The 27,643-nt window shown below is 36.6% G+C and overlaps 4 protein-coding genes across 13 annotated transcripts in view; 1 reads left to right on the forward strand and 3 right to left on the reverse strand.

The window, feature by feature from the left end:
* Positions 1-5,951, reverse strand: part of LOC107218510 (dedicator of cytokinesis protein 7) — a 58,660-nt gene extending 52,709 nt beyond the window's left edge. For 5 of the 8 annotated variants that reach the window (XM_046743221.1, XM_046743223.1, XM_046743220.1 and 2 more), the window contains exons 1-13: positions 5,762-5,893; positions 5,335-5,515; positions 4,939-5,117; positions 4,644-4,785; positions 4,345-4,548; positions 4,076-4,267; positions 3,631-3,855; positions 3,286-3,566; positions 2,883-3,198; positions 2,435-2,740; positions 2,134-2,339; positions 286-2,055; positions 92-219 (exon numbers count right to left, since the gene is read on the reverse strand). In XM_046743221.1, the coding sequence (XP_046599177.1) occupies positions 92-219; positions 286-2,055; positions 2,134-2,339; positions 2,435-2,740; positions 2,883-3,198; positions 3,286-3,566; positions 3,631-3,855; positions 4,076-4,267; positions 4,345-4,548; positions 4,644-4,785; positions 4,939-5,117; positions 5,335-5,475 (4,090 nt within the window). In that variant the 5' untranslated portion in view covers positions 5,476-5,515; positions 5,762-5,893. Of the gene's footprint in view, positions 1-91; positions 220-285; positions 2,056-2,133; positions 2,340-2,434; positions 2,741-2,882; positions 3,199-3,285; positions 3,567-3,630; positions 3,856-4,075; positions 4,268-4,344; positions 4,549-4,643; positions 4,786-4,938; positions 5,118-5,334; positions 5,516-5,697 lie in introns of all 8 variants that reach the window. The other 3 variants (XM_046743219.1, XM_015656406.2, XM_046743218.1) reach the window with 3 other exon arrangements.
* LOC107218511 (probable dolichyl pyrophosphate Glc1Man9GlcNAc2 alpha-1,3-glucosyltransferase) lies at positions 5,867-8,725 on the reverse strand. 3 transcript variants are annotated; one of them, XR_006904944.1, is made up of 8 exons: positions 8,417-8,725; positions 8,075-8,347; positions 7,771-7,939; positions 7,430-7,639; positions 7,035-7,274; positions 6,792-6,937; positions 6,118-6,609; positions 5,867-6,008 (listed from the first exon to the last, which is right to left on the reverse strand). XR_006904944.1 is itself a non-coding variant. In XM_015656407.2 (7 exons), exons 1-7 carry the CDS (start codon positions 8,584-8,586, stop codon positions 6,180-6,182), a joined length of 1,638 nt encoding a protein of 545 aa, XP_015511893.1. In that variant the 5' UTR covers positions 8,587-8,725; the 3' UTR covers positions 6,108-6,179. The 3 variants fall into 3 exon arrangements, 2 of the variants coding, with proteins under 2 accessions (XP_015511893.1, XP_046599181.1); XM_015656407.2 differs by lacking the exon at positions 5,867-6,008 and having other exon boundaries at positions 6,108-6,609; XM_046743225.1 differs by lacking the exons at positions 5,867-6,008; positions 7,430-7,639 and having other exon boundaries at positions 6,108-6,609.
* A 277-nt stretch (positions 8,726-9,002) lies between these two features.
* Positions 9,003-13,204, forward strand: LOC107218526 (synembryn-A). The gene is made up of 10 exons (XM_015656429.2): positions 9,003-9,388; positions 9,721-9,860; positions 9,948-10,063; positions 10,198-10,496; positions 10,579-10,742; positions 10,989-11,238; positions 11,325-11,469; positions 11,599-11,746; positions 11,832-11,951; positions 12,199-13,204. The coding sequence occupies exons 1-10, from the start codon at positions 9,299-9,301 to the stop codon at positions 12,287-12,289; spliced, it is 1,563 nt and encodes a 520-aa protein (XP_015511915.1). The 5' UTR covers positions 9,003-9,298; the 3' UTR covers positions 12,290-13,204.
* Positions 13,205-14,009: 805 nt separating this feature from the next.
* On the reverse strand, positions 14,010-27,261 carry LOC107218518 (brain tumor protein). Its single transcript, XM_015656417.2, has 10 exons — positions 27,013-27,261; positions 25,818-26,648; positions 23,218-23,549; positions 22,831-23,035; positions 21,682-22,171; positions 21,389-21,559; positions 21,015-21,265; positions 20,547-20,904; positions 20,208-20,440; positions 14,010-20,105 (listed from the first exon to the last, which is right to left on the reverse strand). Exons 2-10 carry the CDS (start codon positions 26,481-26,483, stop codon positions 20,001-20,003), a joined length of 2,811 nt encoding a protein of 936 aa, XP_015511903.1. The 5' UTR covers positions 26,484-26,648; positions 27,013-27,261; the 3' UTR covers positions 14,010-20,000.
* Positions 27,262-27,643: the final 382 nt, after the last annotated feature.

Raw genomic sequence — 27,643 nt, forward strand, 5'->3', positions numbered from 1 at the left:
ATTAGATGAAATCAAGTTGGTATTAAAAGTATTAAAATTAACATTTCTACCGTTTTCTTTTTTATCATAGAACTTGAAGCAATTTTTGTACCTCCTCCGCCATCAGCTTGTACAACAGACTCCAGTGTATCCAAAACTACAAGCGAAGCTTCAGCTGCAAGAGCCCCTTCAATATGAGCATCCTGCTCAACAGCTCGGCCTTCGGTCTGCTCAGTTGGCCTGATTTCCACAGTAAAAACATTAATGCAAAAACTTCTAGTACAATTTTGTCAATTAACAACTCACCTATATGGCATTTGATCTTTTCTCCATCTTAGTCGGTCCCCACTGGATCTTTCCTTTCTTCTCAGCATCATTTCGCTTCTGGCACTTCCCTGACCCAGTATAACGTCTTCCAATCTAGACCTAATGTCACTTGTGGCAGCAGCTTGAGGTGGACATCTCTTCAATGCCTTTTTTCCTTTGTATTCAAACGCTGCCGTAGCAATATTCAGGACTTGTAACAGACTCAGAACACGTCTAGAGCTCAATTCAGAGCACCACTGTGCCAAAGCTGTTTTTTCCAGTCCTTTTAAAACCCAGAGAGCACACATTAACAAATGCCTGGTGGCCTCGGAGCTCAAGGAAACTCGACATTGCGTTCCAGCTACATCGGTCGACGCGCCTCCTGCTATTGCGAGTGCTACAGATTGTGTAATGGAACCAGATTCGTCCAGATAAACGCTCCTCTCCTTAGAATCCCAATGATAAAGTTGTGGCAGTGCGTCCATTATAATGTTTAGGAGTGGCAAGTAAAGTGCAGCCACACGGGATTTAGCTGATGGATCTGTGTACCTTGGATCTACATCGTGACAGCCCATGAAATAGCGAACAGTACCAATAGCTTTATTCTGTAGCATAGGATTTGGTATTTCGAGGGTATTGGCAAGGTCTGAGAGAACCAGACCAACGAGGAAATGCTGCTGTCTAAACTCCGAACTGAGTTCTGAGAATCTTGCTCGGTCTCCTGGTACCAGAGTTGATATTAAACTCCCGGAACTCCCGGTTGATGGACTGGGCGAAGCTGGAGCTGATCCTGACCACCCCATGTATCCAGTTCCAAAGGGAAGGTTCAAGGCCACGTAATGTTCGTGAGAACAGATCGTTCTGACCAAATCAAGCTTGAGGGCAAATAGTGCAGCAGAATCTGGTACATGCATAGATGACTCAGAGAGAGAACAACAACTGACACGAACCAAAGAGAGAACGAATCCTCTGTCCATGATGGACAGTAAATCAGAGAGAAAATTTCCAAGGCTTGAAATAAGATTAGAAGCTGTGCGGTTTTCTTTTCCACAGCGTATGATCACCTCAGACGTTAATGCCGCCGCGAGGGTGGCAACGTCGTCTGAAAACTGCGGGGAAAACCGCGATTTCCTTGGAGGTTCGACTCCGTCAATCTCTGACAAAGATACCACCATAGAGCGAACTATAAGCTCGAGGAAAAACCAGGAATGCGTCATAGCTAGTTCCCGTGCCTGCCCTGTTGAAACAACCCAATGTAAAGCTAACTCCTCATGCAGGAGCCTTCCTGTCGCCTGATTGTTAACAGACGGCGATTCCTGACGCATTGAGGCTGTTCTATCCAGACCCCTGGTATGGGCTTCCATTTCTAGGTCTTCAACAGGTAGATCTGGATTACTTCGAGCTCGAACGACGCTCGAGGTGTGTGACAGGGTCGGTAAGCAGCATTGATATGCTGTGTAAGTTGCCAGTAGAGGATGACGCCCGTGGGTATCGACTTGGTCATCTGGTAGGTTTGTCACATTCCTGACCAGCAAACCGAGAGCTTCGAATACAACAGCTGCTATATTCAAAGGCTGAGACGGCAAAGCTGGAGGCCTGACTAATAAGCAGACGAGCTGATCCAGCAGCTGAGGAAGCGAGCGGACTAATGCAGCCGGCGACGCTCTGGCCAGTTCCAACATTGAAGATTTCAACTCTGATTCCATTCCTGCTTCACCAATTCGTGGAGGTATGTGACCAGTTTCCAGAGAACCACAAAGTGAAAGGAATCTGGATTTATGAAGATTTTGTACAAGTTATAATCAACTATACATTCTAGGAATGATTGAAATTCTGTTCAAATTTTACCTGTCAATATACTTGTCTTGAGGATGTACACTAGACACAGGCTCTAAAATGAGCGTAAACACTCCCTTGTGAGCGTCTACCCATCTTGTACCTGGCAGACATACATCTGGTGCTATGTACGAATAATTTGCTGGTGGAGGATCTAATGTAGCTGGCAAACAGAATTCTCCAGACTGCAAGTGCCCATCCCTGAGCAACTGTAGCCACTGAAAAATTAGTTATCATCATTGTTATTATGCATTTTCTTCTCGATCTCGTCTAGTTTCCTTCAGTTGCACTACTTATTGATAACTATATTCACCGTGTAAGCAACTGGCATTTCGACGTTCGGTTGTTCAATCTTTTTCTGGCAGCTGATGTGATAGAATGTAAATAATAGATGGTGCTTAGCGCTCAAATCGGCAGGAAGTCTTATTTTAATTTCATCGTAAAAGCTTGGGTTTTTATTGTGATAAGAAACGGACGTGAATGCCTCGTGCGTCATTTCCGGGCATGAAGAACGACCAAATATCGCGGTCAGAGCATCTGCCTCATGCTCACCACCCATCAATTGTATTCTCACGGCTATGTTACGAGCAGACACTGCCCTTGCACTGAAATTAGCTTCCTAAAAATGAATAAGATTACGAACTTTGTTAGAATGTGAAGGAGGTATAAACTATTGTACACGAGATGTTAACAACATTCAATCAGGATTATGAGTGAAAGTAAAGGCTCAAATTGACATACAATAAGTATACCCAGCTTACCTTAGGATAAATATAAAGCAGATTACGATATGACAAGTCTGGAGAGACTACTTTGCTAGGAAATTCAAGTATCTCTTTGAATGGTCGGCTCTTCTCATCAGGATAAGGTGTCAATCTTCTCAGGTCCGGATCCAAGCATCGGGGAAGTTCATCAGGTCTTGGACTAAGGTCTAATTTTAGAATACCAGGTAAGCATTTCAATCTTTTCAAGTTAGATCCCGGCCTACGTAGCTCTGCCAATAATTTATACAAGTCTTCATCCCTCAGTCGCTCACCCTCCTGCTTGAAGAAACTTGATACAGTCAGAGTGATAGGCCTACGGAAAAAAACAAAAAATAAAGCAAAACAGCTTACTCGACAAATACAGATAGGGATCATTGATCATCAATAAAAATCTTCAAACCTAAAGCTATCTAAGCAGTTGGCAAAATCATCCTGGGACCAGCTACGTCGCTTGTCAGAGCTGCGCCTCTCCAAGGAGCCTCTTCTTGTTGGAGCTTCGACTTTCTTTCTCCATTGCTCTAGTCCTCCAGATTTTCTATCCAAGGATCCGGCACTTCCCGTACTCTCTGAATCATCAGTGCAGCCCCCACCAATAACCCCGGAAAGATGAATGGCTGTCCATGCCAAAGGCATTCTGTAACGTCCAAGTCGCTCGCATGCTGCCACTGCAGCTGCTCTTACCTGTGAAGCAAGAAAAACAATGTTGTAATTCAATTAAGTTCAAATGATTTTTGAGTCTCATTACCTTATCTTTATTTTTATCTTCCCGCAAATATGGCTCGGCACATTCCGAGATGTCACCTTGCAAAACCTTCTCCAATCTTACGACCAGGAACAAGTCTGGACTTGGTTTACTGATATTGAAAACACAGCTTCTAGCCAAGGTGCTTGTATCACTGTATGCGATATGACTTCCAAGCATTCGTTTTAATCCCTCAGGATTCATATCAACGTAGAAGTTCTCTGAAACCTACATCAAGTATAAGGCTGTATTATTTGCAGAACAGTACAGAATAAAACTTGTGATCAGTATCTTGTTACTTAACTACAGTGGATTACATATTAAACCAAATGCATTCGAAACTGGTTGATAAGTTAGGACGTATAATCTGACATAAACAATATCAATAAGATCCAATTCTTTTTTATTTTATATGTAAAACAAAATAATTGTGCTTCAAGCAACAAACCTTCTTTTTCTCTCTGGCATCATACAATGCTAAGCTGGCAAATATTGGTTCAACCTCAAGCTCCAACTTCAATTGTAGGCATTTGACTAATATTTTGTGAGAGAATGGCTCGGAAGGTTCTAAGGCTGGGTTTATCTCCTGCCACTCATCATCTGGTGAGGATGGAGGTGCATAAAGTGGAAACAAAGCTTCCTGAAATACATTTCAATCGATCAATTCAACTGAATTAGTCTTTTGTTGTCACATAGCTATCATAATCCCTATCGCACCTGACGGTCTTCCGAACGTTTCTCTTCATTTGTCAGATCCACAGTTTCCGGGCAAACGCGGTCCAGAAGTCCAGGTAATAACGGGTCATGCTGAGAGTGGCGCAGATCCAGACTAGCCCACGAACCCCGTGGTGTATCCGCAGAATTTGAAAAATCCTCATCATCATGAGGTGACAAAGCACCATTAACATCTTCTTGATCAACCTGATAGGAATTAAATACAAATGCAATTGAACTGCATTAAAGGAGGCTTAGTGAAAGTTTCAATAAATTTGGAAATCAGATTATTAAGATGATACCTCAAAGTCCTGTCTGGGTGTATCTTGCAGAAGCCGATCTCTGGCAATGGGAGAAACTCGTCTTTTGTACTTTCGATTCACTATCACCCAATCTGATGTAAAGGTCTCTACACATCGCCGTACGTAAGGTGATACTGCATCCCTTAAAGAGAAATAGTGCAACGATGTAAACTAATATCATAATTACATGTAATTTGTCAATCAATGATTATTAAGCTTCAGATTAAGAGAATTGCATAAGAGTTATTGTGAGACAGTCTTTTCTACCTAGAACTAATTAAGCTCAATGTCTTACAGTGTTTCAGATGGGACAACAGGTTCTTCTGTTCGAATTTTTCTTTTAACAACTTTCAACTCGACATCTCCTTGTGGGAAATCTAAGATTGGTCGCAATGGATCACGATCCAACATCGTCTGATGCTGGGCCAAAAATTCTTCATAGTCCAAAGGCTCCAGCACCTCACAGAGTGACATCTTGAGAAAAAAGATCATAGGGAACATATAAGGGATGTGAACACAACTTTGTCACAGTATAGTGTCACTTTGATTAAGTCAGAATTAGACTGCTAAAAATCATTCATATCAAAATTGCATTTTGTGATATGTTTCATAGAATTCATTGTACCTTTCGAATGAAATTTCCCACTTTCTTAAGTACGTTAAATTTAAATTGAAATGATTGCAGTATTACCATTGATGAGAAACCCGAGACGCTGCTGCCACTTTTTGACAAATCTCTTGAGTAAGATGTTGAAGTAGCTATCTGACGTCTTACGTCAGATGCATGCTGCTTGCTCAATTTATGAGCAAAGGCACGTTGAACTGATGACATTGTGATCGGTGAATGCGTGAAAATTCGCTCTATTCAATTCCTGAAAGAAGCAATTTAGGTTAGGCGAATTCTTGAATTAGCATCATTTATACGTAATTTATCAGTCCACTCAGTTTCCACTTGATGAAGTTTACTTTGCCACAGATAACAATATCGCCATGACTCAACAGTGAAACATTGTCAAGTGTCAAGATAAAATCAAATTCTAACAAAGTTACATACACGAATTTTACAACCTATTAGTCGGTCGGTACCCTTCGAAATGTTAAGAAATGAATTTACTTGCTTGACATAAGATTATTCCATCAAAGCCCTGCCCATCGTTTTTCAAGTTTATATGTCACGATCCCATTTCTGGGATATTGTTATGTCATACACAATTCACCATTTAATTGACTGAACAGACTGATGCACGTTTGACACAACAGTCAAAATGGCGTTGACGGACGGAGGCGAACGCCGCTCGATGAAATACGGGCAGTTGGTGGAGTTGGTGCAAGCCACTGCAAGACTACTGGTAAAACAGGCGTTGTCTGTAATATGATTTAAAGAATTTTCTACAAAAAACTGAATAGGTTTCATTTATTGAATTCAGTTAGGGAAATCAGAAAGATTGAAAGAAACAATTACAATTATTATTACTCTTAGTTTATCTTCCGATTATTAGAGACATGAATGTAATCACGTCTGTCAGCTCCTCATCTCTACAAAACTTTGATCTTCTTTTTACTCCCATCCAGTGTCACTGCAGTTTCCGTCGTGTATTTACCATCTCGGAAAAATGTTATGTTTAAATACAGCCAGGAGTAAGTAACGCCGACGGCACAGTAGAGCGAGGTGAGGGCTAGGGGGAGGAATGGTAGACGGTCACCGAACAGCAGTTTGTGCAGCACGTTTTCGTACACTGGCAGAAATAGCAGCCAACTCATATAGAGCCATTCGTAATTACTCAGCAACGATTTATTATGCAGATTGAAGAGACTTATTATAGTGATGCTTGTATACGTTAGAAGCAGTAATATTCGTAATGGAGCAAAGATAATTTGGTGAAGTAACGGTAGAAGAGCCGTATGTCCTGCTGCACTCAGAATAATAAAAATTTTGGCATCACCTGCATCGATTGTTGCCAAGGCACTGAAACATTACATGATCTATATTATAGTTCAGTTGACAGAAAATTGTATAGAGTACAAAAATTGTAAGTCTCAAAAGAAAAGGATCAGAAGTGTAGTTCGTTAGGTATGTCTATTAATTCTCAATACACTTGACATACTAAGTAAACAGAATATGTGAATTTATAGTTGTTTAAAACATACCATAACGGAATAATCGCAGTCAGTATAGCTTTTTCATGTACATGCCAGCCAAACATGAACGATGTTAGACCGCACAGAACGACACACCTTATAAAATGCTGTGGTGTTTTGTGACTGTTTCGAATAAACAAGACCCATAAGCTAGGCTGCAAACAAAGCAAAATTTCATTCCTCTGTCAGGGCAATTGATTAGTGGTTGCAGTCCGAAATATCTTCTTAATAATTAATTGACAATCTCCTTACAAGCATCATTGTGAACGTTATTACAAAAGTTGCAACAGGAGTGGGAGTAGGTAGAACAGCATAAACGTTCTCCTGAACCAATCCAGCAGTCATTGAGGCTGCACCAGATGCTGTCGACCAACCAAATTGCTTCCAAATTATTGACAGTACTTTATCACATCCTGTGTAAAGGGCCCAAGCATTAGCTGCCCAGTAAGCGTGGACTAAGCCCCTTTTGAACGGAAACAATCTTGTTATTACCTGAATAAAGTTAAACACGATATTTATTTGTACTGAAAGCTTTATTTTGTCGTGTTGTACTTCTGTATGTTGGGTTCTGTCAAAGAATTCTAAATTTAGAAATGATTGAGCTCTACGAGGGTATAGAAGTATGTATATTTTTCGAAATTTTTTACCTGTGGTAATTGACTTATGAATGGCCCAAAGGACAATGTTGTAGTTAGAATAACGATACTTCCAAGTATTAAAATTCTAACTAGACATTGTCTATTTTTGAAACAGTACATTCTCAGCAACCACACAATGAATGCTGGAGCTACATATACGTATATGTGTTTTAAATTGAGGAGAACAGTAAACCAGAATGCTCCCTGAAGAACCTGGCTCTGAAAAGTAGTGTATTTTAGTAACAATAACCTCTGTCAATAACTTGTATAACATTGCAAACGATTAATCAATTCAGAAGGTAGCTGCAAATACCACAGTCAAAGATAGAACAGTACTGACGATAATTTACCTCCTTCGAAATCCTGGTAACTTTGGACAAAGACAACATAAGTACACCGAGCAGAAATCCATTGTACTGGAAATGAATGTGATCAACGATCAGTAGTCCAACGTTGCACAAAGTTAAAACTATCAACGTGGCAAAGCTTTTTTCATCCTGGTGAAGCGTTTGGCTTAGTCTGAGATTTAAAAAGAACATTTCTTCACATTAAAGGAGAATTTTGCCACAATTTAGTCGGCGTTTACATGTCATCTAAAAGCTCGTGTCCATGACATTTGTTGAACTGTTACAAAATTCATCTTAATAAACTTACTCTTTAACACCATATGCATATACAAAGTCCGTAACAATGACAGTCGAACGTTGAAATATTTTTGTTGCCACAGACGCATACCCAAGATTGTTCACATTCAGCATTTTCGGATCAACAGACTTCGCAAAATTACTGAGAAAGTATTCGAACCAGGCAAAAAAAGGCGGGTAGTCCAAGGTCCACTCGGATTTTGCATTGACATACCATTCTTTAATCGGCAAGCTGTGAGTTATTGCAAGCCAATTTCGGTGCACTTCAAAGTCCGTCGAGTGACTAAAGCGTACAATTGTTGAATAATGAGATGTCCATAAAGAAAAAAATAGCAAGAGGGAATGTACTTACTATGTGGGAGATAGAAGAAGTTTGACACATGCTATCAAGGCGCAGAGAAACCAAAAGGACCGACTTGATCTGTTAGAAGGATCTTCCACTGCTGCCGTATTTTCCTTTGCCTCTTTTTCCGAAGGTTCGACAGTTTTTACAGATTCTTCGTTCTTTTTCCGCGACGACATTCTGATACGGAGCGGACGTCGAACCGTCGTCCTCGGCGAATATCATATCAATGATCGATATTTGTGCGCTTTCAAATTTTCAGGTTATCCTAAACACCCGACGTGTTCCAACCATAGACTGTTCCAACGCTGTGCCGGGCCGGTAGAAACCACGGTCGAAACTCATCACATCTTTCTCTATCTCTCTCCCTCTGCGCGCCGATTGGTTCAGGAAGCACCGTCAGCCAATCACAGCGCAGAGCGAAAACTATAGTGTACTCCAATTGCCTTCAGCCTTCATCCATCGCGCATACGAACATTGGAATGTGGTAAGGTGGCGACGCCATCTCTCGGTTGCTTTGGCGGATATTTAACAACGAAAGCAGGCGGAACCTTGATATTTGTTGGTACATAGGCACACATAGGCATCGGTGACGACTGTCACGCACAGTCGCAAATGTATTACATGTAAATACATACCTATAGCCACACGCTTCGCAGGGCTTCTGTAGAAGCACGTATCGGGACCGAAGTCCGAATTACAGTTTGCAAGTTTCGCGTTCTAATATACGATACACCCCAAATTCATGAACATATTCTAAGTGCTCTATAATGTAATCAAGTGTTAACGCAGTTTCGATATTATACCTTTTCAACAATACAACGAACGCTGTGTAATTGCGGCATTGTATACTATACAATAAACCTATACGTCACTGACAGTTCGAGAAGGATGATACAGAACATGGGAGTTGTGAAATTTGATATTTTCTCTGGGAGTTCCGATGAACTAACTCAAAATTTGAGTCAATTCATTGCTGAGGTAAATTATAAAATAATTTCGCCCAGGCGAGGTTATCTTAACAGCTCTTTGGCAGCCTGTCCTACAGGTGTCGTAGCTCTTTAATTTTTTTTTCGCTAACTCAATTACTAATTGTCGATTAGATTGAATTTGTTCATTCGTTATGTCCAAACTCTTCAACAATCCTTTATTACAAAAAAGAATACTGTTTCTACTGAATATTTCAACAAGTACCTTCATACCTCGTTCTAATAAATTTGAATTATTAAACTCAACAACCACACCTATTTGCTTCTTGTCGATCATTTTGCCAGTTGCTAAAAATATAGAATTATTTTGATTATTTATTACAGCATGAAACACAGAGGAATTTTACCGAGCTTAATGAAAATAATCTGAGAAACAGAATTTGGACACAGTTATTCGATACCCTCAATAACGAGGAGTATAAATCTACACATCAATTGTGTCTAAGTGCACTCAGATTACTCAGGTTTAACTCTATTCCTGTTATAAACCAAGTAATGTATTTAAAATTCTTCTTATCGGGATATACCAAGTAACATTCATTTATTCGCAGCCGAGATAAAACTGACATTGATGAGTTGGTGACAGAATCAAGAATAGCAACTCTATTAAGATTTGCCTACTTAGACAATAACCTTGACAATGAAAATGTTGCTTCCAATTCTGAAAGTGAGTATCACTCCGTTACCTTAGCTAATTTGAGTAAAGACCTAAAATTTGTCAAGTAACATTATATTTGCAGAAAATAAATTTATGCCCTAAGTCAAAGTGTAGATTAATATGCTATTATTTTGTTGTTTCAGCTGTCGTGGAAACTTTAAAAGTGCTATGTAATTTGATATACAACAGTCAACAGGCAAGGACCCTTGTGATACAAACATCATCTTGCCTCTCCCAAACAGTTCAACGATTGAGCAAGCAAAGAAGCGAACTGACACACGAAGGCAGACTGTTTCACCTTAGACTACTTTTTTTAGTTACCGCTCTATGTATACATACTAGAAGTAAAGTTAAAACTGAATTGAACGCAGAAGTCCATCTTATTGAGATGCTGGAAGAAACTTCTGAGCAGCTTAGAAATAGGCCACAATCTGTTCTCAAGGTATTGATCCTAGCTGGAAATTTAGTCGTGAATTTGTATTTAAATACAACTCAGATTTTTAATTCCTCACTTCATTTAACAGGTCAATGATCATGCTATTGCGTGTGAAGTTTTGAAAGTTTTATTCAACCTTTACATACGAGCCGAAGATGAACAGATGGAAGAGGAAAAGAATGAAAAATTAGTATCTATTTTGTACGAGCTACTGATATGCGAAACTATTGAAAATCAGGATGAACTCATATCGTGAGTTATTACAATTTACTATAAATAGAGATAAATTTTCTTGTTGTTTTATGTATTTCTACACAATTGATTACAAAATAATAAACAATCCAATCATAGAAAGGTGGTGTCAATATACACTGGAACACTTTAACGTTTGGAATTTATTCAGTTAGACTGACACAGGTTTTTTGAGGTTTTTTGTACTTCCAACATTTGCTATACTTTGTAAAAAAAATTCAAGTTGGTTCCAATTGTATATTTCAGGCATGCTGTGAATTTGTTAACAGTAGTACCAATAAATTCGTATAGCACATTAATTCCACCCGTGCAGAGCGATAATGTGAAACTAGTCTATCACAACATGGATATGAGGGCAGTTTCTACGCTATTGAAATTTTTGAACAAACGTCTAGATTCTGAAATTGATCTGACAGAAAATATCTCACCAATTGCTACGGTTCTAATAAGACTCGCCAGAGCTCAACGGTTGGCTCGAAAGTACATTCGATTACAGGTACGAAATTACTTGAGTGATGAGAATACCTACGAAAAAAATTGAAAGAACACAAATTCTAATTATTGTTTAACTCAATTCTATAGATACTTCCACCATTGAAAGATGTTATGAAACGACCTGAGGAAGGTATAACGCTTAGAGCAAAGTTGTGTAAGCAATTAACTAATCCACAAACAGACCTTAGAGATTTAGTGGCAGAGCTGATTTTTATACTTTGCAAAGAAAGTGGTAAGCATATTTGCCAATTGTGTCACGTTGTTTAATTGAAGACGTTTACTTCTTTTATTACGTTCCAAAAAATAAAATAAGAAAAATAAAATTGGAAATCGAATAAATTACATTTACTACTTACATCAGTTGCTAGAATGGTAAAATACACGGGGTACGGAAATGCAGCTGGAATGTTCGCAAATAAAGGACTTCTCGGCGGTCGTCAACCAAAAACAAATTATTCATCCGAATCAGAGGACAGTGACACAGATGAATACATTAAATACAAGGAACAGTGAGTATATCAAAAGATAATGATATTCGACTGGCACTCAACATGTACCCAAGCAGAATGTATAACACTTCGATTTTTCTTACAGAATTAATCCAATAACTGGCTGTTACGAAAGTCCAAAGCCTAATCCTTTGGAAGGAATGAGTGAGGAACGAAAGGAATATGAGGCTGTTCAGCTTGCTAATCTAATGGATAAATTGACGAGGTACTGACAAATGAAGTTATTTTTCCATTTGAAGTAAAAGGGTGCTCCTCAAGTTATGTCCAATAGAATTATTCGATAACATTGAAGTCTTGTTTGGGACAATGGCAGTTTTGATTTTTAGACTATGCTTTACTGCAATAGCCCGAAAATTGAATTTATTGTTCTCTGGGCATATCTCGAGTGATGCAGTTCTTAAATACGATAACATAGAAATGACTCCCGTTGAAAAAATATTTTTATTTTTTAGGGAAGGAATTGTACAGCCATGTCGAATTGGAGAAGATGGCAAACCAAAGCCGATAGAACATGTTTTAGAGTTACAGAACGATTCTAAATAAGTCTCACAGATCAAAATTTACCTACATTCTCTATTACCTCTTTCTTGAAGTATAGAGTTCCCAGCCAATAAGATCGCATCGAGATCATACCATAATTATTACTTATTTATGCTTTGACCACTGCATATACGCTGTGTTAATTTATTTATTATCACTTTCCGTTTTGTTTTAATTGATCTAATTGCTCTGTAGTTTTCAAATAATATCCACTTAATTGAAGCGATATAAATGATTGTAGGTACTTATGCTTTAATTAAACGTTATTAAATGACGTACATAAGTATTCATTTACTCTGTACCATTCGCGTCATTTTATTTAATTTTTTTTTTTTTTGGAACTACCCAAGTTATATTTTTTTTTTTCACTTCGTACATTTTCAATGCCTTCTCTAAATGTTTTTAAATTACAATAATTTAGCTTGCATAGATATGCGTCATGAGCTGGTGTTGTAAAAGAAAGCAAGGCTAAGATTTCATTTCAGTTGGTCTATTTTCTTACATTTCAAGAATTCTACACTCCATGTATTGTATAAATCTGAATCAACCATGATTTGCTGAAAATCATTAGCTCGTGTGTAAAACAATTGTAGAAATGAATAGAGACCCACTTGGTTTGCTTACTTTATTGAAAAAGAACAAAGAACAACGTTACAAATTAAACAATTGGCAGGAAATAAAAAATATAACAGTTTCGAAAATCACATGAAATGTTAAACATTACAATTTTCTTTTTTTCTTGTAACTTGTGTTATGTGCTTTGTGAGCATCACAATATTATTATTGCATTGCAGCCTATGTGCACACAAGAATGTATGCCCCTACATATTTTAGAGAACTGCTTTAGTGATAGAGTAATTTGAAAATACCTTAATATAGAACAGTTTGTATATATTGGCAGTTAATGTCTAATCGAGTTGATATGATGAAAAAACCTACATACTGTCAACAAAGAATATTTTCTTTAAGGCTAACATTATCCATTCTATATTAAAATATTTCCATCTTAAAACATTTGATGAATATACAAGTAGCAAATGTTCCATATTTTTTACTTTATGTAATACGGTATGTAGATTAAAATATTATATTTTTTTGTAAAAGTGTATATAGATGTGTATACGTATAATACAATAAATTTTAATATTTCATATAAAAATGAAACTAAAATTTTGTAGGTACAAGGTAGAAAAAAGCTGATTTGCCTCAAAACATAAACGAGACCCCTGTTTCAGATAATTACGGACTAGCCTTAACAAACTTTGGAAGAATTAAAAAAAAAAAATCATAAACGAAATAGTAAATTAAAAAAACAAAAAAAAAAAAAACCTGAAAACCAAAGCATATTTCCTAAAAATAATAAATCAAGAGTAAACGACTAACATTTAATGAAATCAAATAAAATACTTTGAAAATCAATTTTTTAGTGACAAGGTATTTCAGTACCAAGGCTGAGTAGGTTTTGGGAGCCGATGTTTATAGACAGCCAAGACTAACTGTCTGGTCTTTATATGGCTGTGAATAATACGTTTTACATCATATCCTGAGACCATGTTCCTCGACATCCCATTAGCATATAAAAAATATATTCATACATACGTCTTCCATATTGCATTACAATTTATTTTTTGTTTAAATTATTTATTTTCTTCATTTCGTAAGTTGTACTATTCTCATTCTGGTTTTATAGTTTGGAACGTGACATAGGTGATACCCGGGACACTTTAATAGTTTAGAATTTTTCAAGTTGTTTTTTTTTTTTTTTTTTGTTATATAAAAACAGTCAATCAAATAAAATAGTACCAATGGAAGTTGTTGTAGGAAAACATGGCTTACAATCGAACTAATCAACAGATTTTCATGAATTTTAAGTCACAAAACTGATATTTATGCAAGTAGCGGCAATACTCCACAGTACAAAGTACTTAATATGTCAAGTTGTTAAAATCTTGTCTTTTTCACGATATCGCTACTTAGTTACATGCCTCTTGCGAAACGAAGTTACACGTTGACTTTGCAAGGATATTATACCGAGTATGTTAGTACTGTTGCAAACCTGACGAGTTCAATATCCATTATACAGAAGAATGAATATTTTATCGTATAACGTCAAGCGCAGAGGCCTGTAACACTAGTTAACAGTAGAACTAATCATTTTAATCTTTGGAAACATTTAACAGCACAGATTAGTGATATAATAACCATTTTTCCTTAATAATCAGCATTCGCCAAATATTGGTTTAAAAATCACAATATACAAATTATCAGTGGGAACACACAGAGATCACGGAACATTTAAAGGTATGCATCCTCGAACCCTGATAGACGCAATTAAGCATACCAATGGAATGCAACTGTGTCGTTTGGTGGTCAATTTGATATGTAAACAAAGTACCTCGGAAAGGGGACAATTAGGGTATTGAAAAAAAAAATTAATGAATGATAATCTACAGGGCGATTGCATGACCTTTTCCTTTTTTACCCTCTCTCAGCCTGTTAAGTATTACAACAAGTAACTAATGCAAATAAATAAAGCTAGTGCTATTGAGGAATGGAACAAAGTAACACTCATTACGCCTGATGCAACTCTCATCACTTATCAACTAACAATAGAATACATTAAATATTTGTACTTTAACTGACTAATCAAGGATTTAATCGTAAATTTTTCTTACTCTAATTACCTCGATACTTCACACGGCACAAATTCAAAAGTCTGAATAATAAAATAACTCATAAGCAATACTTATTACGTATAAATATTTTGTTTGGCACTAAAGAATTTATTTCTTGTATTTTCGATTAAATACCAAGAAACGAAAACAAAATTAACGATAGTAAAACAATAAAAATATTCGAAAGTAAAAATAAAAAAATCGTCAGAAAGTTAAAAGGAAAAAAATAAACTCAGATGGGAACAGTAAAACGATGTATCATGAAGCGAGGGAAAAGCAGTACCTATTTAGTATTTACTATGTGTGTATATGCGTGTGTGTGTGTGTGTAGATGTACCGTGTATTTATGTAGCAAAGATTTAGCACTTTGTATTTGCTGCGTTTTCTTTTTTGTTTTCGACATGGTAAATATTTTGGAATGCAGATGATAGATGCAAAGTATAGTATGGGTATCTTATTATTTTATATCTAAATACTATGCAAACTAATTAGTTATTTGTATGAAGTAATGGTGTAAACCAAATAGCATGGCATCATCGCACTATCTCAGAGTGAGTATTTGAAAAAAAAAAAAAATTACTAGTAATAACAATATTCAACTATCTAAATAATAAACTTCACTCCCCAGTAGAGAAGCAGATTGCAACAAAACGTAAAATAAATGTGTAATAATATTTTTTTTTTCTCTTTTCCACTTTTCTTCTCATCTCATTTAACGCAACCACAAATATAGAACGTAAAATAATTGAATCAAACGATAATATAGTATAAATAATATAAATACAAATTTGTGGAAGAAGTTAAATTCTAATAATAATAATGAATAGTCACGTAAATAAAATGTTTGTAATAAAGCAAAATATCAAGCGTAGATAAATGCCTCCAGCAAAAATTTGGTAGAGAGGCAACCCTAACATATTGAAATAAATACGCTATAACAGCGTTGTAAACAGCCAGAAGAACACATAATGCTTGCATAAAGATAAAAATTAATCATATTAAATACAATGTATAATATATGAATGACTGAGGAATAAAAATATTGTTACAAAAATAATGATGAATACCTATCATATACGGATGAACGATCGAATTTTTTTTTTTTTTTTATACGTTTTGTTTTTTTTTCAGGTTTTTCTCAATTTTTGTTCATAAACTTCTTTTATATATAAATATAAGTCAAATTATGCTTAAAGAAAAAAGATCCTCACGAATAATGTATAAGCCATGTTTGCTAAAAAGGCATATAGCAGTTAGAATAGGGCGCGTTTCATAATAGTTAAAGTCGCGTAGTAATTGGAACAAATTCTTTTCGCGCTTTATTCCGTTTGTGACCAGCCAGTATATTTTTTCTTTTACTTTTAAATAATTGGCCGTGCCCTAACAATTATAGCGAAGTCATGAATATTGTATTAGGATTCTAGGAAGACTATGATATTAACCGTAGGCTTGAAGTAGTTGCTTATCTTGAATCGTACTAGTCCTACCATTAATATTATTATGTATGCGAGCGCCTGCTCCTGTTTGATGTTTGTCGAATTCAGGAATATCATTTACTATGTTCAACGCAGTACGATATTAAAAATGAGGAACTTGCTTCGTGACGGAGCAGTTTTGATAGGCTCTCGTTAATCTTTGTCACATTTCAAGTATACATGATATTAAGTCAGATCGTTAATGGTTCGAGAATAGCAATTTCAATGCCTTCCCCCTGCTATCATGGTTACAAAGTTAACGGACTGAACGAGTTCTGAAATTCTACAGTTCCCTGGTGCCAGCTTGTGTAGAGAACTGATAAATTTGAAAAATCGCCAACAGATATATGTATTTACATATATGTATGGATATATTTCTGTATGTATGATAATAAATATCGCAAGATATTGTTCTACACAGAAGAAAAACAAAGGTAAAGAATCGCGTGGAATTACCAAGAGGTACGATAACAGTGCCTGCAGATCAGTTTCGCCCAATACACGACTATAGAGTTGCCTAAACGGGTTCACTTATGTTTTAGTATACCACGTCGTGCGACTGAAACTAAGCAAAGGGAAAGTGTGATTCTGAGCGGTTTGTCAATTGCAGGGACAGTGATGTTAGCGATGATGATAATAATAAGCCATTGCTTTGACCCCTTTTATCCAAGCCCGAAAAATATGATAATTGTGTATATTGACAGTGTTCAAACTGTTAATATTTAGTAAGGTCAAATTTTAATATTAGTTTAACAGTGTAAGCAGAGTATATCTATTACGTAGAGAGTGACTCTATATAACTCTATACATATTAGGATAATGAGACTTTTGAGATTGTAAAAATCATCAAAAAATCTATCACAATTACCATTTACGTAACAATTAATCCTCATTTTAATATTATTATTGTAATTCAAACATCAAGGCAAATAAGGGGTGAATTTCAACAGTGGCCTAAATTAGCCAAGTAGTCTTCCACAGATAAAAATATGTAAATAGAGTAAATCTATACTAAAATATTCAAGTATATATAAGGTGAGCGTAATATTATAATTTTGTGAGGTAAAAGACCCCATTTTTTTTCTCTTCCTTCCTTCAAATAATGGTCATCATCCATTTGTTATGCTATGAGTTTTTGTTTGTATAATATGACTGACAAAAATTTGCAACATATTCTCTTTATCTTTATCTTTTTTTTTTTTGTTTTCTTTTTTCCTCTTTTCCTTTTCCTCTTCACTTTTATTCATTTTTTCGTTTTCAGTGTACCGCATGTGAGACTGTTGGTGGCGCCATGTTGGTGTCGTTGTGCATTTTTGACGTGAACACACCTACATGAGGCACACACCAGCTTTCGCTCGTTTAGTACATCTAATTATATTACCTAGCAACAACATCAGAGACTCTTAAGGACACAACTTATCCTGACGATACTATTATCACAGGCATTATTTTTATAACTCTGCTAACCATGACTATTATACATAGTTCAGGATTAATTTTAATGGCATATATAAAATTAAAACCTCGCAACATTTACCAGATGATTATGACTGGTTTGTTTCAGGTGTAGGTAGGCTCTTAACGCAATGCGATGTATATACGAAATGTGCTGATGATTTACGCGTAAAACTACACTGGTTGGTTACTCTGTTACTACACTTACTAATTCTCTACATGACACTGTTTTTTCAATCGTGAACCGATAAGCAATTTGGGTACGTAATACTAGATTCAGTTATTCCGTGCTTGATGATCGTGTATAACCATATGCAAGATAAACCTAGTAAAGCTGTTTGAATATAACTATTAATAACGCGGCTGTGTTACCTAACATTTGGTATGGCAAGAGAAGTTTTTATACTAACATATATAATATACATATACTAGTATAGATAGTACATATATACATATATATTGTTAATAATATTATCATGGATAATAATGAGTAAGGTAACACAGTAACGAAGAACTGTCAAAATATACCTGACGATGCATGTTTTAGCTTGTGTACTTTACATATTTTAGTTCAATCAAATCTTAAGGCTGGTTATGTAAACAACCCTAAAAAATATGTGTGTTTCTATATAGGTATGTTTTTTTCTTTCTTTTTTGTAATTTTTTACCTTTTCCTTATATGGATATTTGATGAATTGTGTTTTTGTATTTACATAAATAGAACTTGTTTAGCAAACTGTACGCTATTTTACATAGATAAAGTATCGTCCCTATGATACTAGTATAATATTCATCTACGAACTTTATATTGAACTATTCAATTACTTCCTTTCATTGTAAAATGAGAGAGAGAGTAACTTTTGCAATTTCATAACAAATACATTTACAAGGTATGGATATTGGACACTAGCACCACGAACCAATAATTCACACTCTCGTATATATAATATATTTCATACGGTGGACCATAATAAAGCATCCTGAGTAAATATTGTTAACCATTACGTGTCTCATCTAATTTAACAACGCGAAAATCGGAGCTAAAAACAACTTTGAATTTTATGCTGGCAATACTTAATTAATCGTTTCGTTTCACGTTCGTAGTATGCTTTGTAAGTTTGCTTTTAAATGTTACTAAATGTTTGATTTTCAAAAAGACGTAAGTTTGTATTTTCTTCTCTTTTTCTTTTCGTAGTAACATATTTTATTTTATTTTTTTTTTAATTTTTTTTTTTATTTTGTATATATTGTATTTGATATTAACTACGTTATTAAGTGAAATAAGCAGGAAAGTCAGGAACATGGCGTTCACGTGGTTTAGGTGAGTGTTGTATTAACGACTACATCTTTCTTTCCTTTTTTTTTCTTTAAATATGACGATATGAAGGGTAAGGACCAGGAAGTACTAACAGCTATCTCGCAGCATGCAACACTTTAGTTATTCAATGAGATAAAGATTTTTTGCGAGCTATCGACGATAACTCGACCCATCTCCAAAATACGTTTTACAAAAAAATGTATGTTCTAAAAGCCAAATACTCGTTCCAACTCTTGGTGCTTTTTTCTACTCGCCAGATTCGCATTATTAACAGGCAATCAAAGCAAAGTAGAGCTTTTATTTATACGAGTAAATGGATGTTAGCGAGTTTACTCGATGGACTTTGCCCCAGACTAGATTAGTTTGATTAACGAATGTACCTAAAATACTGACGTGTCAAAAATGATGTAAAATCAAATTTGACAAAAGGCCATGTTAATTGCTTTTCGGCCTCGAACAATAATACCACTGTTTCAAATAACGTAGCTTGTGTATTTCAACGGGTTTCCCAATGTAATCAGGTAACTAACTTCTATATTTTATACTGTTTGGTCGGAGATGTACGCTTACCTTTTTCCCGGATGTGTTACTTTCATTTTAAAAAAAGGACGCATGTACTGTATTACTATATAAAGCTGCATGCTGCTGCACTTACTATTGCTTTGATAGGCCCGAAAGTCAACCGAAAAATTGCCCTGGGCATGCGTTTGTCTTTCGTTGCAAGCAAAGCAGTTCCAAAAGGTTCCACTTGCAGGAGGAAGTTAAGTTATAACTATTGGTCTCACCACGCCTCATAATATGTATAGGGTGTTGAGAACAAGTACGTGGTGGTTGTTTTTGGCCAAGGTGACTATGTATCCCTCTGACGTGATTTTGAGTCCACAACAACGTGAGACCTGTAATATATCAATATAGTTATGAATCTGTCCCTGTCTTTATTTAACGAAACCAAAACGTAACCAACGTTCATTCAGAGTACTATAGATAAATAATATTACCTTGACGTACGGACACTCGAATTCTGAGACAAGGGAACCATCTCTTGTGAAAACAGCCACATGAAAACGGTTACCGTGCGAATCACCTATAAGCACGTCACCGGCATCGCCAACATCAATGCCGTTTGGAAAGTTTGTTATGTTCTCACAACCGATACGGCGTAAAAATAGACCTTCTTCATTGAAAACTACTACACAATGTCCTTTGAAATCGCAAACGAAGTACTCCTTCCCTAAAATAACATAGTTTTTATATAAATGTCGGGAGTATCTTCGAATACTTGCTCATAGTCGCAGAGAAAAGATTACAAGCTGAAGAATAGGTCGTTCCAAACTCACCACTGATAGCAATATCACTCGGCTCTCTCATATAATCGCTGCAGTCAAACCACCGGAGAAGTTCTCCAGTGTCACTGATGACAAAAACTGTCGGAGATACGCTATCTACAGCTACAATCTGCCCTTGACTAGTGACTGCGAGTCCAGCTACTATGTCGATATATCGAATAGCTATTTTCTTGATGAAATGGCCATTTTTAGTGAATATCTGCATCCTAGAGCGCTCGTTACCTCTGTCGCACACAACAAACTTCCCACTATTTCTCATCACTGCGACCTTTCGTGGGTACCATAATTGACCTTCTTCTTTTCCAGGGATACCGAATTGGAATTTGAATGTTCCAATCTTCTCGAACACCTTGTATAAACGAAATTGCACTGCATTAAACTTTGTGAGGAAAATTTAAATCTTTGGATTCTTTCCTGCATCAATGCTAATTCTTTATTTCCTACAACCCCAAAAAGTACCTGAATTCTGTGGTTATTGGTATCAGCTACTACTATGTCCTCGTCTGTCCCCAAACAAAATCCATGAGGCGAGTTAAATTGTCCTTTACTCGGTCCTAGCTGTCCAAATTTGCACCTAATCTGCATAGGGGTAAGTTTTGGGTTGCTGGAACGTGGGTGAGCATAATTCCCACTTCCAGTACCACTAACGTTACCTACTGTGCCACCGACAGCAACGGGGATGTTGTGCATTGAGTCTCCTATAAGATCATCTGTAACAGTTTTGATTGTCCCTACTGAAACCGATTTATCTGATACCATTGAATGCAAAAATACAATAGAAAGAATAATATAGACTATAGGAATAGTTCCCTGAAATTTATTACTTCACTTACCTGGTCCCCGCGAAAGTATTGGCGATGTTGAAGAAGAGAGTGATTGAAATCCTCCGTTTAAAATACTATTAGCAGTCAAAGATCCTAGGCTAGAGTTGTCGACCAAACTAGGAGATGGACCACGGCCCAGAACTAGGCCCCCACCTCCGTTCAAAGCAGTGTTACCGAGATCTGTATACAGTGAGTTGTTTAATTATGACGATCTTAAATAATTAATTGGGCTCGGGTGTTTGGGAAGTGGAAACATTGTGAAAGAAAAATTAAAATAACATATTGTTGATGTTGAAATTTACCTTGATTACCAAGTGTGTTTCCAAGCTTGGCTAAAGCCTGAAGATTGTTGATGGCATGACTTGTCGAGCTGAGGTCCCCGGTAAACAATTCAGCCAATGTGAAGGACGGAGTAGGGCTGGAATTTGAGCTGGGGCCTACAACGCCACTGTCACCTGCCATCTCCACTTTTTCAGCTAGACTGGCAAGTTGCTGAAGATTGTACTCTTGAATACTAGTGAGACCGTGAATTGGACCTGGGGGAAGAGAGACAGGAGGCGGTGGTGGCGGTACATTTTGGGGACTGGAAGTCGGGGGGATAACGAATGATGGTTCACCTTCAAAGGATGACTGCATAGAAGCAGGAAGTGAAATGGGGGAACTGGTGGTAATTGAACTAGGACAACCCATTGAATTATGGGCCATCTGTTGAACGGAAACTCCAGTAACGCTTGGAGCTTTTTCCTGAGTCCTGGTTGGCGTACTTTCCGTGCGAAATTTACCGAAGGATTCCTGTAAATCACCACAGGGGTAACAGTTAGGTAACAACTCCATAAAAATCCAATCAGGTTGTTACCTAAATACTCCTATCATTTTACAATCCCATGGAACCACACACTTGGAATTATAGTTGCTAAGTTTGTCGTTTGCCATCAGCAGTACCAAACATTGCTTTATTAGACAAGTAGCCCAATAGTGCTCAAACATTGCACCAACCAAAACTATTATCCCGCAAAACTGTTTTATTTATTGGCGTTTTATTTTATCTTGCTTCAAGTACAGAAAAGTTTTATGGAAACTTTGAGAACAACTAAAGTTATGTTTGGAAATTGATTTCTGTGAATATTTGAGACTTTACTGATGGGCTTACTAACTTCGGTAATTAGAGTTCTAGACAAGCCACTAAAGAGGTTCAACCTTTTTCAAGTCTTCTGTTAGCAAATTGGAAATCCATTGAAAGGAATAATTTCATATAACACTTCTGTGGTCGAAAAAATGTTTTTTATTGCATTTGTGGTTTTCAGTTCTATGGCGTCAAAATGATTTCAAAGTACTCGAATTTTCCTCATCTATTAAGCTTATCAGTAATATCTTACCTCAGGTACAGTTTCCACAATTTTTTAACTACCTAACTAGAATTTGAATAATTTGCATTACTGCAAACTACTTACCTTGACAGTCTTTTCAAAGTGGTTAAAGTCCGTTTGAAACTCAATAGAGAACGTGACGTTTAGCTTTGGTGTACTTTTGATTAGGCTCAATAGTTGTGAACCAACTACTCTTCGAAGAGCTAGAATCTCGACTGCATCTCCATGCTCTAATAGTCTTGAGGTAAAACGACAAGCATCTTCTATTTTCTCAACCGTTTTCTCGACGCTGGAAAAAGAGCAATTTCCATAACTTTTATTAACTCAATTATACATCTCTGCAGCAAATCAGTTGGTTGAAAAAATATAGGCATGATTTCCACAGAATTTTATGATGAATCCGAAGGGGAAACAACGGAAAGACAATATCATTCTATAGAAAATAAATTTTGAATGAAGGATTTTCTTCACCTATGGAAAGTATCCATTATCTTGAGCTCACGTTCGGAATGTAGTTGTTCAAGTGTGTCTAGAGCATTTTCCCGGCATTTTTCGAGAACTGCCTTGTAACTTTGAAAAGTCTCGTTAATTAAATCTTTGGCCTGGTCATGTTGAGCTTGCAACTCGCTAAGCGCATTGTCCAACTGAGACGAGGCCTGATCGCATTCTGCAATTCTAGATTTGCTTTCAGTCATCAAGTTACAGAGTTCCTCTTTCTGTCGCGGCTCTGCATCCGTCAGTCGCTCGTACTGGTGATCCGGAGCCTTGTGTTCAACCAGCAAGCACTCGTTGCATATTGGCTCCTGTCACACAGAATTTAACATCAAAATTAGTTACAAGTTACAGAACAAAATCATGAACTATTCAAAATGGTACATGAATTAGAAATTCAACTGTGAAAACCATATATTGTGTTCTGATACTTGAACTAAAATTGTCAATTCAATATGGATTACCGACGAGAATCAGTGCATTGAATGCTGGACCTCTTTCATCAATAATTGTGCTAGGTTTTTCTAAATAATCGTGATGTCTTTGTAGAATGATTGTAGTATTTCATTATATTTTGGATAGTTGTATTGTCGGTTAAAAAACTGCCAAGACATAGTAGTTTTCGTTACTAGAGTATAAAACACGGTTTTACACGCCAAGTGCCTGACATGATGGCGCAAAGGTGTAAATCGTTACGCTCGTGATGCATACAATCTTTTTTGCCCTACCAGCCGTAAAATTGAAAAAGATTGTAAAAAAATTATAAAAAAAAAAAGACAGGATGAAGAAGGTCGCGTACATGGGCACAGAAGGGCAAAGCCCAAGTGGGGGTGAGCAGCCCCTCCTTAAGAACAATAATACTTTATTGTTAAAAAATATATTTATTCATATTTATTAAATGTAATGATAATATAAATTTTTTGATTCACCACAGAAAGGTTTGTAACTGAATGAAAATATGAACTGGGTTCAATTATGTGATTTACAAATGTAAATTTAAATCAAACAACCTTTATCAATCAATTGTTAATTTTTGAATTTTCAAACTCAAAATGAAAGTGAAAATTGTTAATTATGCCTTCCGAAGCTTGACCTGTATTTTATCCCGATGTTGATTTTTCCTCTTACATACTTTTTCAACTTAAACGTACAGGTGTGTAAGCGGGATTTTAGACCCACAAAACGGACCGTAAAATCCCATTTTATCCCTACATGGGGCAAAAAAATGTAACAGATCAACAGATTGTAATTTTTTTTTCCTATCATTTCATTCTGTGTACAGACGTTTGAATAAATATTAATCAAATTGGTAATATTTTCGTAGGTATTAAACATTAGTGGACTAAAAATTGCAATTTGATAAACTGATTTTTATCTCTTGATGATTTAAAGATCGAACATTGTTCTCTATGTAAGCTTTTAATTTCAATTTTTACCAGGCAATTGTTTTTTGTTGGGTCGCTTTTATCAATATTATCTCTAGCTACGTAAAGTAGACAATAATCAATCTTTAAGGTGACTAGTGAAAGATGTTTGATCTTTAAATCATCAAGAGATAAAAATCAACTTATCAAATTGCAATTTTTAATTCACTAATGTTTAGTGCGTACATTTCAAATCTTAATTTTTCACAATTTGTTACCTATGTCTTTTTAAGAAAAAAAAATATGATATTAGTTTCTCTGTTAGTGTCAGAAAGTCTGAATAAAATACGTGCTACATTTAATTGTACACAAAATTTCAGAATGTGGTTGCCACAAATGTCGAAGTCATTTAAATTAAAAAGTTAGAAAAAAATTAGGAGAGAATTTATTATATTTATTATGAAATGCAAACGTATTTCAATTTGTTTTGATAGCATAGACAAGTGGGTAGGAAAAATGTTGAAAACAAATGCTAAAAAAAAAAAAAATTCGGATTATTATGTTTAAAGTTTGGAAATTGACTCTGATGCTAATTCTTTGGGATGCTAATTATATGAATATCGAAAATTAAGTTAATCAATGGCATTCGGTACTTCAGTTTGCATTCATTTCTTCTAAAAATAACATAATTGAATCAAGTCTTGGATTTCTTGAGCTTCTAAAAGTGCAGATATTGATTCAAATAGATTTGCAGCAAGAAATATTACTCGTGTTTGTGTTATTTAGTATGAGATTCATTTTATTCATTATTCATGAAACGATTTGCATGTTGTTTGTATTTGTGTCGGCGAGTCAATTTTGTAGCTTATGACGTTTGCTGTACTTTTGTGAATTTGCAGTATACGAATACAACAGATGCCTCAGAATTGTATAACAAATATGTACCACGTCACGAGTTCTTTACATTTTCTTAATTTCACTAGCAGCAGCAAGTAGCGAGATTAGTTATGGGAGCGATGTAACAAACAATTAAGATAATTCATAAATAAAGATTCCAATTCATAAATATGATATCTTATAACTCGATGGAAATTGTCAATCCTCCTGCTCTTTTCAGATAAGCTATTGATGACTACTGTCTAAATTGCAAGCATCACGAGTGACACAGATTGTTATGCACTTAAAATACATTGTAAAATGACGCAAAGTACTAACCTGACACGTGTAGCAGTAAAATTTCATATTTTCGGCAGGATGAGACTCACAAAAAATAGGTTTATGTATAGGTATAGCTTCGTTGGATTGTTTAAGCTCTTCAAAAGCGATGACCTTGTGACTTTCAAAGCACCTCATAAATTGGTGAGCAGTATTACAGTTCGGGCAAAGAAAATTGGCGCAATCGGAGCATCGCGCGACCGCGCTTTCCTTAGTTTTGCACGACGTGCACAACACGGCCATGTTCTCAATGGCGGACATATCCAATATATTGGTAAGAACGTAGTCGCACATGAGTGACCCAGCACCCTTAGGTCCAACCCTAGTTTCTTGTTTGCACTGAGGACAGCTCAGAACTGAACCAACTTTGGAGTCCCCGGCTTCGTCCATCAAAAGTTTATCCAAACAAGCTTCACAGAACACGTGTAAACAGCCCAGGACTCTAGGAGAGCACAATTTTCCCTCGCAGAGACTACATGCCTGGTCCCTAGTGTCTTCGGCTCCGCAGGTGATCTCCTCTAGAGCGTCTCCAGGACTTCCTGCAGCATAAGTTCCATTCCTGTCGCCAAAAATGTCGCTTCCGTCGGTTTCCTCCATCCCTAAGGACCCTCCGGTGGTCGGAAGCTGAGCTGTTCCGGAGGGAACAGCGATAGCGGAGGATGCCATTAGTCGATGATATTATAAGTCTATGATAATTTTTTTATTTCCTTCTTTTTCTTCAAACTTTTTTTGCACTACTTTTATGTAAATTGTTTGCTCTTTATGCGTAAAGTATCGAGGGTCGCAGAATAGGCCAGTTAAAGTTTGCTCTTGTTGGAGTTAAGAGAGGACCTGAAAAAAGCAAAAAAAAAACGAATAATGGGAAAAAAAAACATAAATTAATAATGCGGAAATAAACTTTTTTTTCTTGTTCGATTATCCACGCTATACCAGAATACGTTTGATTGAGCCCGTAATAGCGTTGATCGATACTTGGTTGACGAGAGATGCCGAGATTCAAGGGAAGCGTATATTTTTTCATACAAATAAACGCATTAATATGCGATCGTGCCGCGATTACAATGCGGAGATGAAAAAAATGTTGCGCCTGCCGTTCCGATGACCAGAACGGACATCGTGTCGACGGATATTTCAGCTCAGAAGTTAACGCGATACGTGGTACTCCGTAATTTGAGTAATTCAACGTGCTACGAACCTTATGTTTGAATGCTTTTCATATTTACATCACGCCTCTTGCACATTTCCAAATGCCCACCACTGCCATTTTGGATTTTAATTTTTAATACAATCAACTTTTCGACTTTCGTATACCAAGGATCCTGCGACCACCATTATTGAACGCGAGAAACACACTCCGAGTATTACCAGTATTTCTTGTTCTCCGTCCCGATTGGCCCCCTTCGTCCAACGACGCTCGACTATTGGCTCAGCGACGGATGGATGTCACCGGTATTCCGGGTTTCCGATGCGCTTGCCTACCTCGGACCGAGAACAACTAACGCTAATAGAGTCGGTAACACGTTTGAGGAAACGACGGTCGATAAATTCAAATGTTATAAGCCGCTGCATGGCGTGCTTCAGCACGCGCCTACAACCTCTTCCGGCTTTTGCGCATTGCCGCGAGCCCCGCTTGCTCGACAAAGATGTATCGAATAAAAGGTTACGATCACTGGATTCGATGCGCTTTCATGCCCCCACACATGTCTTCCTGTCCTTGTAACACATATCCTATGTATACATACATGTCGATACATACATCTTACGCTATCCGCAATTCCGCATTCAGGCGATTTAGGTTGAACCCGTGGGAAAGGGTAGAGAAAAAA

Source organism: Neodiprion lecontei, chromosome 6, assembly GCF_021901455.1.
Source record: "Neodiprion lecontei isolate iyNeoLeco1 chromosome 6, iyNeoLeco1.1, whole genome shotgun sequence".
Taxonomy (NCBI): Eukaryota; Metazoa; Arthropoda; class Insecta; order Hymenoptera; family Diprionidae; genus Neodiprion; species Neodiprion lecontei.